The 16,923-nt window shown below is 43.6% G+C and overlaps 1 protein-coding gene across 1 annotated transcript in view; it reads left to right on the top strand.

Annotated features, from left to right (window-relative positions):
- The window catches only part of LOC138952290 (general transcription and DNA repair factor IIH helicase subunit XPD-like), a 60,423-nt gene that overhangs the window by 29,943 nt on the left and 13,557 nt on the right, over window positions 1–16,923 (top strand). The window contains exons 20-21 of the mRNA XM_070323923.1: window positions 14,937–15,029; window positions 15,519–15,591. Of these exons, the coding sequence (XP_070180024.1) occupies window positions 14,937–15,029; window positions 15,519–15,591 (166 nt within the window). The remainder of the gene's footprint in view (window positions 1–14,936; window positions 15,030–15,518; window positions 15,592–16,923) is intronic.

Below are 16,923 nucleotides of genomic sequence, written 5' to 3'. Positions count from 1 at the left end.
TACATGTGATGAGGATACATCGTGCTGTAGCCTCCATCACCCTCATCCTTGATCATTCCACTCTGATACTGCTGTTGCTGCGGCCAGTAGAGGTTGCCCGGGGAACGAACATCCTGTTCATCCATAGTCATGTAGCCGCTCTCGTCCGGGCAGGGCGTGCTGCTTTGAGACGCTCGCTGTTCCACACTGGGGGGCGGGGAGAGAAACGTGCTGGAGTATTCCATCCCCATGCCGTCTTCAGAGTAGGGGAAGGGGGTGTGGCGGTCTTGGTTAAAGTGGGCGGAGCTCTGCAGTCCCATCAGGTTGGGGTGGTGCGAGTCTAGCTCGAATGCCGTCATCAGAGCACCAGAAATGGAGCCGTCCTGGCCGCCAGCTTGTGAGGGGGCACTCAGCGATACGTTTGAAGGATGCTCTGCCATGCTGAACTGCTGCCCTGGGTTGGTCACTGGCTGGGCCGTGGCTGTTGTGGTGTTGTCACTAGTGGTCTGTGGCTTACAGGCTGTGGCCGCAGGCTTGGTGGTGACCGTGGCGGATGGGTGCGAGCTCTTTTCTGACCGTTGCCATGGCACCTATAGGGTAACATAAAAAAAAGAAAAAGGAAAACCTGATGCAGTGTCAAGATGAATCACTTTCAGTGAATTTTTAAAGGGCCACTATTGATCTTACTGTTTGGGGGGGGGGGGGGTTCTCGTGAGTTTGAAGAATCTGGGAATCCACTGTACCTTAATCTTAGACACACACGGCACGATTTGCTGAAAATACGAGTATGGTGATTAATTAGATTAAAGGGAGTGAAACACTTCCTTGTGCAAAGTGAAGGCAGCCCCTCTGCACAGTAGCATTATTTGTAACACAGAATCTTATGATATAACTTTGGAAGCGACCTCAGAGCCATTTTCCTTAGGCATTATCCCATTACGGGCCAAATGAACGTAATTTGCATAAAAGGGAATGTATCGATTGGAGATTGGATTTCCCTTCTTTGAGTCATGTGACGTCAGAGGCCGACAAAACTTTATAATTTGGCTTTTCAGGTTGACCGAAACTTCAAAGGAACTAAAAAAAAAACGTCATGTGTTTGATTGCATGTGTGTGTGCTGTTCAATGTCAAAACAACAACAAAGTGAGTACATGACGTGTGTTTTGTAGTTCCTTTGAAGTTTCGGTCAACCTGAAACGCCCAAATATGAAGCTTATGTGTTTGATTGCATACATGTGGATTGCATGCATGTGTGTGTGTGCTCGTTCAATCGTCAAAACAACAACAAAGTCATAAGTACCTGAAAGGAATTCGATCGATACATAAATGTTATTTGCGTGTTTGACCAAAATATGACATTTTACACAGATCTCCACAGTCATTGGTCTCGGAGAACAATGACTGTCTCGATCTGTGTAAAATGTCATATTTTGGTCAAACACGCAAATAACGTATATTATCTTGATTTTTGATCCTGTTTGACGGGCGCAATGACCTTGTGGATAAGATGCCGGCCTCCCAAGCGGAAGGTCGTGGGTTCCTGTGACAGCGCCTCCTCAACTTTTGTGAAAAGCCAGATATGAGCTCATCAGACATAGATTTATTGCAAAAAAGAGGGGTGCATCGGAATATCATCTGGAAGAATTGGTATGTACAGTTTTATGGAGATCTGTCCAACAGTTTTCTGGGAATCGTAACACACACACCTTCATCTCAATTCTCTGTCTATCTGAAAACATTTAGACGAAACTTGACTTCATGTAAAAAAAAGCATCAAGGAAGAAAATGCTGAAACCAAAAAGTAACTGCAATAACAAAAGCTTGATTTTGGCATAAAAAAAGAAAAATGATGTCACTGGCACATTTAATTTTAACATTATAACAAAACAAGACATTCACAAACGTGTACATCAACCAAATGTCTTTATCGGAGACAGAAAGACAAATAACAGACTGCTATGAGACAAATGAAATGAAAACTTATCTCAGAAAGCGTTGGTTGTGTTCAGTCTCTGTATAGATGGTCATGCAGGGTACTGGCTTTTGGCAACCAAAACTTTAAGAACAACACAAAGGAAGTGAAAAGACAGATTGATTCATTTCTCGGTTTTCATTTAGAGATGAAAAAACAAGTCGCGTAAGACGAAATAACATTTAGTCAAGCTGTCGAACTCAGAATTAACTGAACGCACTGCTTTTTTCACTAAGACCGCATACTCGTAGTTTCGTCAGTCCACAGCTCGTGGCAAAGGCAGTGAAATCGACAAGCCAGAATAGTGCGGTAGTGGTGGCGCTGAGCAGGATAACACGCTTTTGTGTATCTCTATTCTTTTTAGCTTACTGAGTTTGTTTTTAATCCAAACATATCATATCTATATGTTTTTGGAATCAGGGACCGACAAGCAATAAGATGAAATTGTTTTTAAAGGTCCTTGTCTACATTTTTATACCGAAATCGCCATTTGACCATTAAAATGCAGAGTCTATTATCTACAATTATCAACAATACACCCCCTTTCGATCAGGAAAGACGAAGCCAGTGTAGCCGTTTGAAAATTCATTGTAGTATTCCAGCGTAGTACTCATAGTAGGATATCCTTATTTGGAAAATGCCAAGCGCAAAACTCCTCTCAAATCCCGTGCATTTCGTGCGTTTAAAAAAAAGCGTGGACAGCGCTCCAGTGTCAAACTGTTGCTGCACTTGTTTGGGCGTGGCTATAAGCATAGTGACATGAATTTGATTGGTCAGTATTTTTAGGCAAAGCACATGTTCTCAGCAAACAGAAAACAAAGTATTGGAAGCGTGAGTCATGCTACCCAAAAATAAAATCTTTTTTTACATATATTTTTTTTTCTATAACTTTTTTCCCCATGGTTCATTCATCATCTGCATGGGTGTTACTGGGAAAAATCAAAAAACCTGAAAGGCAGGGGTCCAAAATGCTCAAGTTTGAAAGAAAGTTTCTGGACACCGACGAAACCAAATCATAATAAGCAAGATGGCGGCAAATACAAGGGAGCGAACCGAGAAAGCACGCGAACCGGTGTCAAAAGTCGGATCGGAACCGCTGCTCGTTATTTCAACTTAGCGAAACGAAGCTTTTTTTTTGTTTGTTTTTTTGAAAACCCGGAAAACCGGAATTTCCGGCTTCAGATTTTTTCAAAAACCGGAAATCCGGCAAAAGCCGGAAGAGTAACACCCATGCATCTGACATAACTTTTTAGCGAAATCTAACCACAAGATTATTGAAAAAAAGCAAAAATGTAGACGACCACCTTTAAATCGATTTTGGAAAATTAAGTTTAATCATAATTTTCATATTTTTAATTTTCAGAGCTTGTTTGTAATCCAAATATATAACATATGTATATGTTTTTGGAATCAGAAAATGAATAAGATGAAATTGTTTTTGGATCGTTTAATAAAAAAATAAGTTTAATTACAAGATTCCGATTTTTAATGACCAAACTCATTCTTTAGTTTTTAAGTCATTAAGCTGAAATGCAATACCAAAGTCCGGCCTGTGTCGAAGATTGCTTTGCTAAAATTTCAATCAATTTGATTGAAAAATGACGGTGTGACAGTGCCGCCTCAACTTTTACAAAAAGCCGGATATGACGTCATCAAAGGTATTTATTGAAAAACCGTCCGGGGATATCATACCCAGGAACTCTCATGTCAAATTTCATAAAGATTGGTCCAGTAGTTTAGTCTGAATCGCTCTACACACACACACACACACACACACACACACACACACACACACACACATGAATACACCACGACCCTTGTCTCGATTCCCCCTCTATGTTAAAACATTTAGTCAAAACTTGACTAAATGTAACAACCCACCTGTGTTCCTTGAAGTTGAAATGTTTTGAAACAGAAAATCAATATAAACTGAAGTCTATAAGTATAAACAGAAAACTGAGCAAGAAGACAATTTATTTCAGCCAGGTGGTCGTCTACATTTTTGCTTTTTTTCAATAATCTTATGATTAGATTTTGCTCAAAGTTATGTCAGATGATGAATGAACCATGGGGAAAAAAGTTATAGAAAAAAAAATATATGTAAAAAAGATTTTATTTTTGGGTAGGGTGACTCACGCTTCCACTATTTTTTCTGTTTGCTGAGAACATGTGCTTTGCCTAAAAATACTGACCAATCAAATTCATGTCACTATGCTTATAGCCACGCCCAAACAAGTGCAGCAACAGTTTGACACTGGAGCGCTGTCCACGCTTTTTTTTAAACGCACGAAATGCACGGGATTTGAGAGGAGTTTTGCGCTTGGCATTTTCCAAATAAGGATATATCCTACTATGAGTACTACGCTGGAATACTACAATGAATTTTCAAACGGCTACACTGGCTTCGTCTTTCCTGATCGAAAGGGGGTGTATTGTTGATATTTGTAGATAATAGACTCTGCATTTTAATGGTCAAATGGCGATTTCGGTATAAAAATGTAGATAAGGACCTTTAAAGAGTGTGTCGTCAGTTGTTCTGGGTGTGGTGCTGTGGAGGCGAATGCGAAAAGGCCAGAAGCAATGAGAACTTGGTTCTTGAGACACCTGACGGTGCCCCCATCCTATCTCCATACATCCACAGTGCAGAACTAGAAATCTGAAACCTTCATACAGAGAGGTGACGAAAGTCTTGCATATTCGAGGTCGACAAACTACAAACTGAAATTTGGAGTGTCGCGCGAAAATTTTCTTCCTCGGAACTAAACTACGAAGCGCATACAAATGTCATATTGTGACAGTACATGTGACCTTTTTTTAATTTATTCATGACTATCAAAGATATTTCAATATACATATCCTGTAGCTATGCCTCTGTACCACTGCAAGTCCAAAGAAACAAAGATTCAGTCAAGCACATGGTCTGCTAGAGCTAATGGACACAAAAAAGTATCTTCTCTACCATCGAACTGCATTTCCCAAATGAGTCCTTCTCTGTGAATCAGAAACTTTCTTTCTTTATTTGGTGTTTAACGTCGTTTTCAACCACAAAGGTTATATCGCGACGGGGAAAGGGGGGAGATGGGATAGAGCCACTTGTCAATTGTTTCTTGTTCACAAAAGCACTAATCAAAAATTTGCTCCAGGGGCTTGCAACGTAGTACAATATATTACCTTACTGGGAGAATGCAAGTTTCCAGTACAAAGGACTTAACATTTCTTACATACTGCTCGACTAAAATCTTTACAAAAATTGACTATATTCTATACAAGAAAAACTTAACAAGGGTAAAAGGAGAAACAGAATCCGTTAGTCGCCTCTTACGACATGCTGGGGAGCATGGGTAAATTATTCCCCCTAACCCGCGGGGGGTATCAGAAACTCATGTAAAGCTAAAAGTAAAACCTCAGGGAAAAACAACAAGTAAGGACGAAAACAAACACTGAAACAAAAACTCACAAGCCCAGCAGCCCACTTGGTGATAATCCTCATTCCTGTGTTACTGTTCCCCACTGCCATGCTTGACCTCCAACTACTCACTTTTTCTTTACAAGCCTTTCTCAGTCACCTTGACAACTGCTCACATCATGATGAGGGCTTTTCAACTGCTCACATCATGATGAGAGCTTTTCAACTGCTCAGTGGAGCAATGATTATCTGCATAGAACACTGCTCTACATACTCATGTGGTCATGAATACAATCTCATGGGGTCATGAATACAATCTCATGGGGTCATGAATACAATCTCATGGGGTCATGAATACAATCTCACGGGGTCATGAATACAATCTCATGGTGTCATGAATACAATCTTTTGAGCTACAGCTCTACTTTTACTGTTTACTGTTAAACAGTAAAAGTAGAGCTAACCAACAAATTTGAAAGTCAACCACCACCCTCAACTCAGATGAAACTTTAAAGCAGCAGAGCCCCCAAAAACAGAGAAAAAACAGTCAGGCTTTAAAGTTTCATCTGAGTTGAGGGTGGTGGTTGAGTTTCAAATTTGTTGGTTAGATGGACTGGTGGTTTTCTTCTTCTCTGTGTTTGTAGGCTTTCTTTCTTTCTTTATTTGGTGTTTAACGTCGTTTTCAACCGTTCAAGGTTATATCGCGACGGGGAAAGGGGGGAGATGGGATAGAGCCAGAAGTTTGTTTATTGTTTCTTGTTCACAAAAGCACAAATCAAAAATTTGCTCCAGGGGCTTGCAACGTAGTACAATATATGACCTTACTGGGAGAATGCAAGTTTCCAGTACAAAGGACTTAACATTTCTTACATACTGCTTGACTAAAATCTTTACAAACATTGACTATATTCTATACAGGAAACACTTAACAAGGGTAAAAGGAGAAACAGAATCCCTTAGTCGCCTCTTACGACATGCTGGGGAGCATCGGGTAAATTCTTCCCCCTAACCCGCGGATTCTTCCCCCTAACCCGCGGGGGGAGTTTGTAGGCTGTGAGTGCAACTCCCATGTACACTTGTATTGGTCGTAAGCACAACATTATGGGCGTTTAGTTTTATGTGTATGGCTGTTTTGTTCCCACGATGTAGGCGGTTGTGCTCTGATTCCAGGGGATGCATGCTGGGTGCCTTTGTGTTTCTATAACCCACCAAACTATCGATTACAAGTGTGCGCACTTGGTCTTGTGTCTACACATGAAGGGGAATAAGGCGCTAGCTTCTTCTTCTTCTTCTTGGCGTTCGCAGAGGTTACACGATCAATCCAGCACTGGTGATAAATGTTGTCGTTTTCTCCAACTCCTGTCGACTGCCGTATAGTTTGGTCTGCAAGGGAATTGGTGACGGCCACACTTCTTTTCGTTCCTCATCTAGTAAGGGACATCGCTGTAAGATGTGTTCCGCTGTTTGGTCTTCTTGACCGCAGGCACAGGTTGGTGATGGCGCCAGCTTGAACTTACGGTTCATATGAGCATTGAGCCTGTTGTGGCCAGTAGGCAGTACGCAGCCTGATGAGGTTGACTTGCTGCTCTCTGGACATTGTGTGGTAGTCATCTCTGTTTGTCCTTGGCCTCATCAATGCCTTGATGATTGTCTTCTGCTCACTAAAGCTGACACTGTTTTCAGGTTGGTCTTCCACGGCTCCTTCTTTTGCCAGCTCATCTGCCCTTTCATTTCCTGGTATCCCACAGTGTGCTGGTATCCACTGGAGGACAACTCTTCTGGTTTGTCTGACCAGCTGTAATGCTTTGGCCAGCTGTGGGAGTTTGTCGTTCTCTAGGGCCTGAAGGACTGAAAGGGCGTCCGAGAGGAAGACAACTTGGTAGCAAGGGTCTGCGGAGTCCTGAACCAAGGAGGCAGCCTGCATGAGAGATTCTGCTTCTGCTTTATAGTTTGTGCAGTGTTTGCCAGTGGCAACGCTGGATGTAGTTGTATGTCCCCCAGGGAACTGGATCAGACTGCCAGCACCTCCATTGAGCACGGCGTTAGTTGCTGATCCATCGGTGTATACATGGATCCACGCCTCTTTTGGGTACTGTTCGTCGATCAGGGCTAAGGTGAGTGCCTGTCGAGCTGTGTCATTCTGATCTTCTCCTGAGGTAACATGTGGAACACTGGTGCAGATCTGGATGCCTGGTTTCTCTGTTGCCTTGGGGGTTTCCTCTTCTTCTTGAGTCAGAGGTAGAGTGTTCTGTGGGAGGACTTCCCTGTACTGTGAGAAAGTCTCTTGCTCTCGTGTACAAAACTGCTCCGTTTGAGCCGGTTCTTGGTGAGGTTGCTCAGTCTGTGCTTCATGGGGTGGTCGGGTAGGCACTTGAGCTTCTCGGCCAGTACCATAGTCTTGGCTTCTCTTCTCTGACAGAGGGGTTGGATGGTGGTAAGCTTCTCCATTTCCTTGATGGGCGTGGATTTCATTGCACCAGTGATGAGTCGGAGGGCCTGGTTTTGCACACGGTAAGGCGCTAGCAGGTCTCCACATAACCTGACCTTGGAATAAAGAAAAATCACCACCCTTAACCCACCAGGCGCGGTCAGGATTTGAACCTTCTACACGGCAGGCCAACGTCCTAACCGCTAGGCTACGCGCCCTTCTTGACTAGTTAAGCCTGTTCCTGTTATGCAGTGATGTGCAGCAGTTGCATGTGTTGCTGGCAGCATATCAGACTGGCCCTGATCGGGCTGTTTTTCTCAGAGATTTGGGTGTGAAGCAAGTGGGTTGAAAAAGTAGCTGGGGATTTCTCACCTTGAGGAAGGCTAGTATTTGGCGAGATTAGGCAAGCATCCCTTTGAGGTGCTTGCTATGCGAGAAAATGGCGGCTGCACATATTTATAAATGTCAACCAAATGTAGGCGACTCTTTCGGTATCAACCAATAGTGTTTCTAAAGTTCTTGCCTTGCTAGTGACAAAATCATTTCATTATTATAATGTACACCCTGTCTTTAAGGTGTTCATAGGACAACATCATTTCTTCATCTCATTCTGTTTTCCACTTAACTGAGTAAGTAGTAATGTTTGTGGTGATCGAGTCAACAATACACAGAATTGCTGCTTGTACTTAAAGGCTGCCAATATACGTAGCGTTCATTAATTAATTCATATTGTTTACATGTGCCAATAATGTTATAAAACTGTACCTAAGGGGATATATTAACGATTGGCTGTAGCTTTCGAACACAGAAAAAATTATTTCAGTATTGCAAAGTGGTGTTGATAGTGTCGAATGTAAACAAAACAGTCTCAAAGTGAAAGTGGATGTTTTCCGGAAATTGCGAAGTTAACAAGAATACAGAAAAGCGCGCTTTCCTGCTTAGCACAATATGCTACCGCGCTAATCTGGCGTGTCAATATCACTACGTTTTGCACGTGGCAGGTGAGCGATTTCCTTCACGCGGGGATTGACGAAGCTGTACTGTCTGTGTTGACGGTCTAAAAATAGCCCAAGTCCTGGAGAACTGTTGCTAAACAATGCAATAAAGAATTAGTTATTTCTCGTAATTGGTAAGGACTTCAAACCTAAAACTTTGCAGGAAGCTTAATTTATACATCCCCGCAACGATGGGAAAAACCCTGGAAGTAATTAAACTAATTAAATAGGACTATGTCAGCCTTTAAGTTCCAGAACAAACAAACAAAATCTAAAATAAAGTTTCAATACTGGTCTCGACTGTTTTGCATTCTGTTTTGTTTAGTAATTGGTACAACTATTAGTAAGTTGATATGTACCAATACCATTCTCCTTTAGTTAAATTAGAAAGTCAGAATGCTAAATTATTCAATGTGGTATTTTGGTAAGGCCTAAAAAAAAAAAAGGTGTGGTTACGGTAACCCGACCTACCCTATTTTTAGGGGCCGATCCTATAACTTTTTATTACATTTGTCAAAAAAAAAAAAAAAAAAAAAACCACCGAGTGCAAAAAACGCAACGAAAGCGAAAGCGCCCGTGTCGCACACTTATTTCCCTGTCAAGTAGGTTTAATTTGTACACATTAGAAAAAAAAGTTTTAAAAAAAAAAGTGATACCTACCTACCCTATTTTTTTTGGCTATGTTACCGTAACCACACCTTTTTTTTTGGGGGGGGGGCCTAAGAACAGGAGGGCTGTGACAGAATGAATCAAGGGAAAAGTTTGTCTTGAAGGTAGAAGGGTCAAGCCTACTACAACTTGTACAAGGTATATATCTCAAACCACCAGCAGATCTAGTAAAATGTTTGAAGGAAGCCATGATTTGAATGATGAACTGTTAGTTTTACCTTTTTTGATAGATGAACACAACACACCAACATCACAGTTTTTGATCTAAGAACACACCATCACAGTCACACACTGGTTGCCATGCCAACACCAACATCACAGTCACACACTGGTTGCCATGCCAATTTTGGTTAAAGGCCCGCTCCGCCTTGTTGTCTCAGGTCAGGCCAGGCTTTTACTATCAATAAGACCGTCCCTCCACTTGGTCACATACTAAAAATCAACACCCTGATTGCCTGCTTTAGTGAGTTGGATTTTTTTTTAATGTATTAACTTGAGAAAAAAGTTACCAGTGCCTTTAAAGAAATTAATTCTTAAAAGCTCCTCAGTGCGCACAGAGAGCAAGGCTGTTACTTTTTGGTTTGTGTCTACAGGGATGGCCAAATCGGCCAACCGGTCGCCAGGGGCGAGTAAAAATTTTTAATCCGCCGGGCTAGTACAAACTGTCGGGCAACTTTGGTCAAATGCAACCCTTTTCGTTAAGTAATATCGGGTTTTAAAGCAACATAAATCCTCCGAAAGCGGCGTATGGCTGCCTAAATGGCGGGGTAAAAAACAGTCATACACATAAAATTCCACTCGTGCAAAAACACGAGTGTACATGGGAGTTTCAGCCCACGAACGCAGAAGAAGAAGAAAGCAACATAAACACTGCGGATCAACTGTGGTATGTACCGAGCCAGCGAAATTTCTGCCGGGCTAGTGACTTTCTTGAAGTTACTCGCCCGGCTGGCGAGTAAAAATTGTGAGATTTGGCCATCCCTGTGTCCAAGTGTAGGGATAGTCTTACTCCATGTAAAGCCTGACCAGGTCTGAGACAGCCAGGCCAACTGTTTTCATGAGGCGGAGTGGGCCTTTAAACTTCTTATCAACAGGCTGTGAACTTACCTTCTCTTGAACCTTGCTGGCTGCAGTGGTTACTGTAGCGGATGTGTCAAGTTGAGTCACAGGAGGACTGGTAGTCATGGTAATCCCTTCAGCAGCCACTGGCGGAGCAGTAAGCGCTGCATCAGAAACTGCACCATTGTCCTTGGCAGCAGCAGAAATCTTGCCATTTGTATCACTTTGACGGTCACTCTCTCTTATTAACTCACACAGCGATGCAGGGTTGAACACAGTTGCCGTGGCGACATGTGGATGGTTGGTGATAGCAGTAAAGTCTGCCGCAGCAGCAGCAGAAGCATAACCGCCATACCACGGAGCAGTGTGCTGCTGCCAATCATAGGTGAGGACGTCGTGGGAGATGGAGGGGGTGAGCTGAAGAGGCTCGTCACACCTGTCGTCCTCGGTGTCCAGGGGGATGTTGGGGAACTCGGGGAGGTCGTGGAAGTCGGGCAGATACTGGTCCACGCTCAGGTTCTGCAGGCTGCAGCTGTTGAGTGCAGCGTGGATGTTTTCATCTGCGCCTGCACACTCCATGTGACCTAGCTGGCTGGTGCCGTTAAAGTCCAGGCCCATCGTAGGGTCAGTGTCAATGTCCAGGTACACCGCTTCCGACCCCACTTCTTCGTTAACACAATTAGTGCGATTAGTTTTCCGGTTTGTGACCTCCTTCAGAATAAACTTTTCACGATTGTCTATCCGCAAAGACTTCTTCTTCAGAGGTGGGTTAAGGTAGCTGGCGCCTTCGTTCAGGTCGTGTGTGTACTTCAGGCCGAGCTTGTCCAGGTGGAGTGTGGTCTTGGACTTGCTTCTCTTGTTTTCCAGTTCCAGGTTGTGTTGAATCTGTAAGGGCTTCAGGTTGTGGTCGATGAGGCAGTGGTTCATGTGATGCGAAGCGACTCCGTGTGTAAAGGGAACCTGCAGTGATTTGTAATTATTCTTTTTGACTTTGGTCTCGTGGAAGTTCAGGCGCTCTTCCCCACCGGGGTCATCTTGTACAAAGAATTTCCTGCTTGGTTTGGTGTGGATCTTGCCAGTCTGAGGCACATGGATGGCGTGCGTGTGGACCTTGCCAGTCTGAGGCACATGGATGGCGTGCGTGTGAGAGAGACCTTGCGCTCTGTTTTCTGAGCAGAAACGTCTTGCCTTATGCTGTGATGACATGGAATGTGTGCATTTCTTTTGGTCAAAGTCAGAGGTGCTGTTTGTGTTGTAAGCCTCCTTGTCTTCATCCATTTGCGAAAAGACCTGGTTGTCATTGGTTGCAGACCAGTTATTGCGCTTTCCCGGCCTCTGCTCATAGCTGTGTTCTTGACCAATAGACCACACAGCATCAACCCTAGGCAAAGTTGGATCAGGGGGACTTTGCACCCAATGTTCTTCTGTGATAACTTCAACCTCTTTGCAGGGGTGTGAACCGGCTTGTACATCTTCAATGACCTCACAATCTTTCTTGGCTTTAGGGTTTTTCTTATCTGACTGAACCTTCGTTTCTTTCGATGTGAGGGGTGGGGTATGTTCCTGTTCCTCCACTTTTTCGGAGGCAAGGTTTGTGTGAGTGGGCGTGGGCGAACTAGCTTCGTTCAGATTAGACGGAGAGTTTGGCAGATCACTTTGTAGGGGCGTTTTAGTGAGCTGTATCTCAGTGGCTTCAGATTTATGCTCAGTTGTGGCCATGACAAGTTCTCTCTGATTGACAGAACTGGTCAGTTTTATTTCCTCACACCAGCAAAACAAAACACACAAACATCCAGATCTTGAGCAAGAACGAGCTACGTCACACTTACAGTACACAGAGGTGGAAGCAACACGAGTTTCGCTCAGTTTGTGACTGGACTGTTCCTTCGGGAGGGCGTGTTTCAAGCTGGCACTTCAGCCCAGAGCCTCCTGCATTCTGTGGTCAATGTGCAGCCTGTCTTTCATGCTCCTGTCCTGTCTTTTCTCCTTCACAACACCACTGAAGTTGCTACCACGGATGTTTTGCATCGGTGCTGGCAGGATTTAGTTTTCCCTCCTCGTGGAGTAAGGAGCGCTGTGATTGGCTGAGTGGACACTGTTTCCCATGTCAAACATTGGTGTATGCAAATCACGGGTTGACCTAGTTTTTTTTCTTCTTGCATGTGTCAAACGGAACGGTGTCATATAAGGCGCTTTTTGTGTGCATTTGTTGTTGTTTTCTTTTGGAAGTATGAGATATTTGCTTCTGTAAAGCTATTAAGCGAAATGATTTCATCAACAGATCCTTCCTTTTTCATGGATGGCAGAAGAGGAGGGGCTTAGACTGTAGAAAGGGGAGGGGAAGGAGTTTCTCGCTCTAACTCCCCTCCCCTCCATCAGTTATGCATTCCTGTGTGTGTGTGTGTGTGTGTTCTTTCTGTTTGCATCTCTCATTTCACCCCCCCCCCCCCCCCAATTATAGTCTTTCTCTTCTGTACTGTTCGTCGTGCTTTATTTCTAGTTTCTGACATAACTGTTTGACTGTTATTTTTGCCCTCTCTCATCTCGTGTTGTTTAAAAACTCTGTTAATTGCTGTTATGCATATCAAAGTAACCTTTTTGGGTTGTTGTTTCTTTTTTCTTCCCCAGAATGATTGGGATTGTGAATTGTTCCATGCATGTCACAGTGACGCCTGCATGGAAATCTCGAAGAAGACATGTCCGAATTATGCATCACTATGTCAATAGTCCTTCAGTTTTTGACTTTGTGCCCTGCGGTGACAGAATGAAAAAGTCCAAAGTACGTTCGCAGCGGCCCTTTTCAACATTTGACAGTATAAGGATAGAAATATCATGTTGTATGAATCTGCCCATCCCAAGTAAAAGCGAACTGCGCGAGACACTACTTTCAGATCTTCTTGAGGTTCTTTGCACAACTCAGCGTTATGATTTGTGTTGATCGGGGGCGGTGTCCGAAGACACGACTGGACATGTTTCTGAAACTTGTTCATGTCTGACTGATCGAAGAACCAGCGTTTACGCCGTGTGTTAAAATCATACATGAGCACAATATCATCACTTTTGCAAGAACAATTCTCAGTGGTAATATGTTTTTTCGTCCTATCGTTTGAAAAGATTCATTTCTTCATTGGTCACGGAGAAGTCTTTGTTTACGGCGGTCTTTCAGTTGACTAACCAGCAGCTTGATCTTTCTGATCTCAATTCCTCTTTCAGACGTTATCTTTTCCATGTGTGCCAGAGAGAGAGAGAGAGAGAGAGAGAGAGAGAGAGAGAGAGAGAGAGTGGGGACACAGAGAGAGGGAGGGAGAGAGAGAGGCGAGGGAGGGACAGAGAGAGGGGGGTGGCAGAGATAAGGGGAGGGAGAGAGAGGGGAGAGGGAGGTAGAGGGGAGGGAGGGAGAGAGAGAGGAGGGGGAGAGAGAGAGAGAGAGAGAGAGAGAGAGAGAGAGAGAGAGAGAGAGAGAGAACTTGATGTATGTTTCGCTTCTATCACGTGCAGCAGAGAAGGGTATTGTACTCAGACAATTGTTTCTATCAGTGTCAGTGTATGCATGTAGTAGGCTATGTGCGTCTGTCTGTCTGTATGTCTGAGTTAACTTTAGACTAATGATGTATGTTCTGCATGTCAGATGCGGGTCGATACAACATATTCATATGAAGGAATTTATTTGTCTGTCTGTCTGTGTCTGTCTGTGTCTGTCTCTGTCCGACCGTGAGTCCATCCGCCTGTCTGTCTGAAGCTCTTTGTATCTGTCAGTGACGAGTCTGTCGCTCCCTCTCACTCTGTTTTTGTCAATCTCTCTTCGTGTTTGTCTGCCTGTCTCTTTCTGACTGTGTCTCTGTCTTTGTTTCTGTCTGTTTGTCTATCTGTCTGTCTATCTATCTGTCTGTCTGTCTGTCTGTCTGTCTCTCTGTCTGTCTCTTTCTCTTTCAGTCTCTCTGTCTGTCTGTCTATCTGTCTGTCTCTGTCTCAGTGTCTGTCCATCTGTCTCTCTCTGTCTCTCTGTCTCTCTCTGTCTCTCTCTCTATCTCTCTCTCTCTCTCTCTCTCTCTCTCTCTCTCTCTCTCTCTCTCTCTCTCTCTCTCTCTCTCTCTCAGTCTCTCTATATACATCCTTGTATTGTACGTTTAGACTGCTGCTCTTTGGTGCTAGTCAGAAGGGATAGATGTCGTAAACTGACATGCAAGGAAATTTATACCTGTTTCTTCAGTCTGCTTGTCACTCACACACACGCACGCACGCACACGCACGCACGTTCGCACGTTCGCAAGCACACGCGCACACATACACCGTCACACACTCACACACACACACACACACACACACACACACACACACACATGGATTGAACACTCACATACACTTTTCTATGAAAGATTATTCAACATCTATTCATGAATGCTCGTAACCCACACTGTCTGCTGCAGGGAATCCTGGACCAGGTTCAGAAGCAGAAGTTACTGTTCATCGAAACTCCGGATGCTGCAGAAACCTCGCTGGCTCTTCTCAACTACCAGAAGGTCAGCAATCACTACTGTTTTTTGTTTACATCCTTACAGCCACAGGCTCCTGAACTACCAAGGGAAATAATTTGTGATGCAAAATTTAACTCATTGTCTTCCAGGTACGTATCCGTACTCACCCATATGGCTCTATCTGACCAGGTACGGATATATCCGTACTCACTCATATGGCTCTATCTGACCAGGTACGGATATAATCCGCTCAGACTGTTAGCTTCAGTCACTTCCTGTAATGTCGATCTAACGCCCGCATTCCAGCGTGTTGATACACAGTTACTACACAGTAACTACAATTCTGAGTGACCTGCTGCAGCACAGCTGGTCTGGGCTAAACAAAATCTTGGTCATTATAGCTGGGGTAGAAAGTGTTAAGAAAACAAATTATTTCAACACCCCAGTAAATCACTTCCACTGTAAGACTCCTAAGCTTTTAACACAGCTGTTGCAATAGTACATTATTATACTTGAGGATTTTCTGTCTTCTAGGCATGTGAGAATGGGAGAGGAGCTGTTCTTTTGTCTGTTGCAAGGGGCAAGGTGTCGGAAGGAATAGATTTTGGTGAGTAACTCTTTTCATTACCGTGTACACATAAGTCTGCTTCTGTCTGTGTGTGTGTGTGTGTGTGTGTGTGTGTGTGTGTGTGTGTGTGTGTGTGCACCCGTAACAAGAGCATTTAACCACTGCAGTCAGGTAGCCTGGTGTGTGTGTGTGTGTGTGTGTGTGTGTGTGTGTGTGTGTGTGTGTGATTGTGTGTGATTGTGTGTGTGTGTGTGTGTGTTTGTGTGTGCATGTGTGTGCAGCTTGTGCATGCGTGCTTACGTGTGTGTGTGTGCTTGCGTGTGTGTGTGCATGCGTGCGTGCTTGTGCGTGCTTGTGCGTGCGTGCTTACACCTGCATGTTTGTGTGTGTGCTTCGTGATTGTGCATGGTTACAGAATTAAATGAGTGTCATTATAAGGTTCAATTGCCCATTGTATTATTCAACATCATTATTTTTCACAGTTTGATTTTCTGTGTTGCATCTTTTTGTGAACATAGTGGAAGCTTTTGAAGCAAGACATTTGCTGCATTTATTTAAATCCTCTGCTCTCATTTTGCTGTGACTAACTAAATTCAGAATGTCATTTTACTGTGACTAACTAAATTCAGAATGTCATTTTGCTGTGACTAACTAAATTCAGAATGTCATTTTGCTGTGACTAACTAAATTCAGAATGTCATTTTGCTGTGACTAACTAAATTCAGAATGTCATTTTGCTGTGACTAACTAAATTCAGAATGTCATTTTGCTGTGACTAACTAAATTCAGAATGTCATTTTGCTGTGACTAACTAAATTCAGAATGTCATTTTGCTGTGACTAACTAAATTCAGAATGTCATTTTGCTGTGACTAACTAAATTCAGAATGTCATTTTGCTGTGACTAACTAAATTCAGAATGTCATTTTGCTGTGACTAACTAAATTCAGAATGTCATTTTGCTGTGACTAACTAAATTCAGAATGTCATTTTAGTGGATCTCCCCTTGTGAGACCCCCTGGTTGATGACTCACTCCCTTGACGACCCCCTGATTGATGACTCACTCCCTTGACGACCCCCTGATTGATGACTCACTCCCTTGACGACCCCCTGATTGATGACTCACTCCCTTGACGACCCCCTGGTTGATGACTCACTCCCTTGACGACCCCCTGATTGATGACTCACTCCCTTGACGACCCCCTGATTGATGACTCACTCCCTTGATGACCCCCTGATTGATGACTCACTCCCTTGACGACCCCCTGGTTGATGACTCACTCCCGTGACGACCCCCTGATTGATGACTCACTCTCTTGACGACCCCCTGATTGATGACTCACTCCCTTGACGACCCCCTGGTTGATGACT

Source organism: Littorina saxatilis, linkage group LG17 (genome assembly GCF_037325665.1).
Source record: "Littorina saxatilis isolate snail1 linkage group LG17, US_GU_Lsax_2.0, whole genome shotgun sequence".
Taxonomy (NCBI): Eukaryota; Metazoa; Mollusca; class Gastropoda; order Littorinimorpha; family Littorinidae; genus Littorina; species Littorina saxatilis.
Note: the sequence above shows the minus strand (reverse complement) of the source record. Positions and strands in the feature narration are given on the sequence as shown.